We start from the raw sequence: 1,268 nt of genomic DNA on the forward strand, positions 1-1,268 counted from the left end.
ATGAGATGGATGAAATTATTGCAACAGTGGTACATCGTCGGAAAATTGCTATTGCATTATTTTTAAGTATTGAAAAATTGCGACGACAACGAAATAAGTATCGCCGACGTTTATGGAGTCGACAGTGGCTGCAACGACGAGAGACCCACAATAGTGTTCTTACAATATTATTTGAAGAATTCGGGTGAGTATAAAGTTTTGAATTTTTTGTAACATTTCTTTTATCATCTTATATGTTATATTTTTATTCCTTGCTTACAGACCTGAAGATCCGAGATCTTTTCAAAATTTCACTAGAATGCAAGAAGAGGTTATGGAGGAACTGTTAAATCTTCTTATTCCATATATTGAAAAGAAAGACACAGTAATGAGAAAAGCAATTTCTTCTCGGATGAGACTGAGTGCTACGCTTCGATATTTGGCAACTGGCAATTCATTTCAAGATCTTGCGTACTCTACAAGAATTGCTCCAAATACTCTGTCAAAAATTATATTAGAAACATTACAAACTATTATTACAGTGTTAGATAAAAATGTGATACCATTTCCATCTAAACCTGAAGAGTGGGAAATTGTAGCTCATAAATTTGAAACTATGTGGCAATTTCCTCAATGCATAGGTGCTATAGACGGGAAACATATTTTATTTCGTCCTCCACGTTCTGAAGGAGCTAAATATCGTAACTATAAGGGAAAAGACAGCATCATTCTTTTCGCATTAGTAGACGCAGAATATAAATTTATTTTTGTAGACGTTGGTAAAAATGGTCGCACACATGACTCTGCTGTATTTCGTGAAAGTCTGTTAGGTATAAAACTAAAGGAAAACACTCTTAATTTGCCACAACCAAAGACTCTACTGAATTTTAATTTTCAAATGCCATATGTAATTGTAGGAGATGATGCTTTTTCTTTGCATACAAATTTAATGAAACCATATCCTGACCGTGGCTTGACAGAAAACAGACGAATATTCAATTACAGATTAAGTAGAGCACGAAGAACTGTTGAAAATACATAGATTCAGAGTTCTTCTAAATCACATACCACTCTCTGTAGAAAAAGTAGAAATCATAACATATGCATGTGTGCGTCTTCATAATTTTCTGTTGAGTAAAAATGTGCAACGTTATATTCCCTCTGAATATAGATCAGAAAATTTAGAAATACCTGAATCAGGATTACGTAGTGTGAATCAACAAGGGGGAAATCGTTTATCTGTTGCAGCTGGTGAAATAAGAGACATGTTTACTGAATATTTTAATACA

The 1,268-nt window shown here is 33.7% G+C and overlaps 1 protein-coding gene across 1 annotated transcript in view; it reads left to right on the forward strand.

Moving 5' to 3' along the window:
- The window catches only part of LOC108778187 (uncharacterized), a 7,871-nt gene extending 6,850 nt beyond the window's left edge, over positions 1-1,021 (forward strand). The window contains exons 3-4 of the mRNA XM_018545301.1: positions 28-184; positions 262-1,021. Coding sequence (XP_018400803.1) covers positions 28-184; positions 262-1,021 — 917 coding nt within the window. The remainder of the gene's footprint in view (positions 1-27; positions 185-261) is intronic.
- The last annotated feature ends 247 nt before the right edge of the window (positions 1,022-1,268 follow it).

Source organism: Cyphomyrmex costatus, unplaced genomic scaffold (assembly GCF_001594065.2).
Source record: "Cyphomyrmex costatus isolate MS0001 unplaced genomic scaffold, Ccosl1.0 scaffold1170, whole genome shotgun sequence".
NCBI classification, from domain to species: Eukaryota; Metazoa; Arthropoda; class Insecta; order Hymenoptera; family Formicidae; genus Cyphomyrmex; species Cyphomyrmex costatus.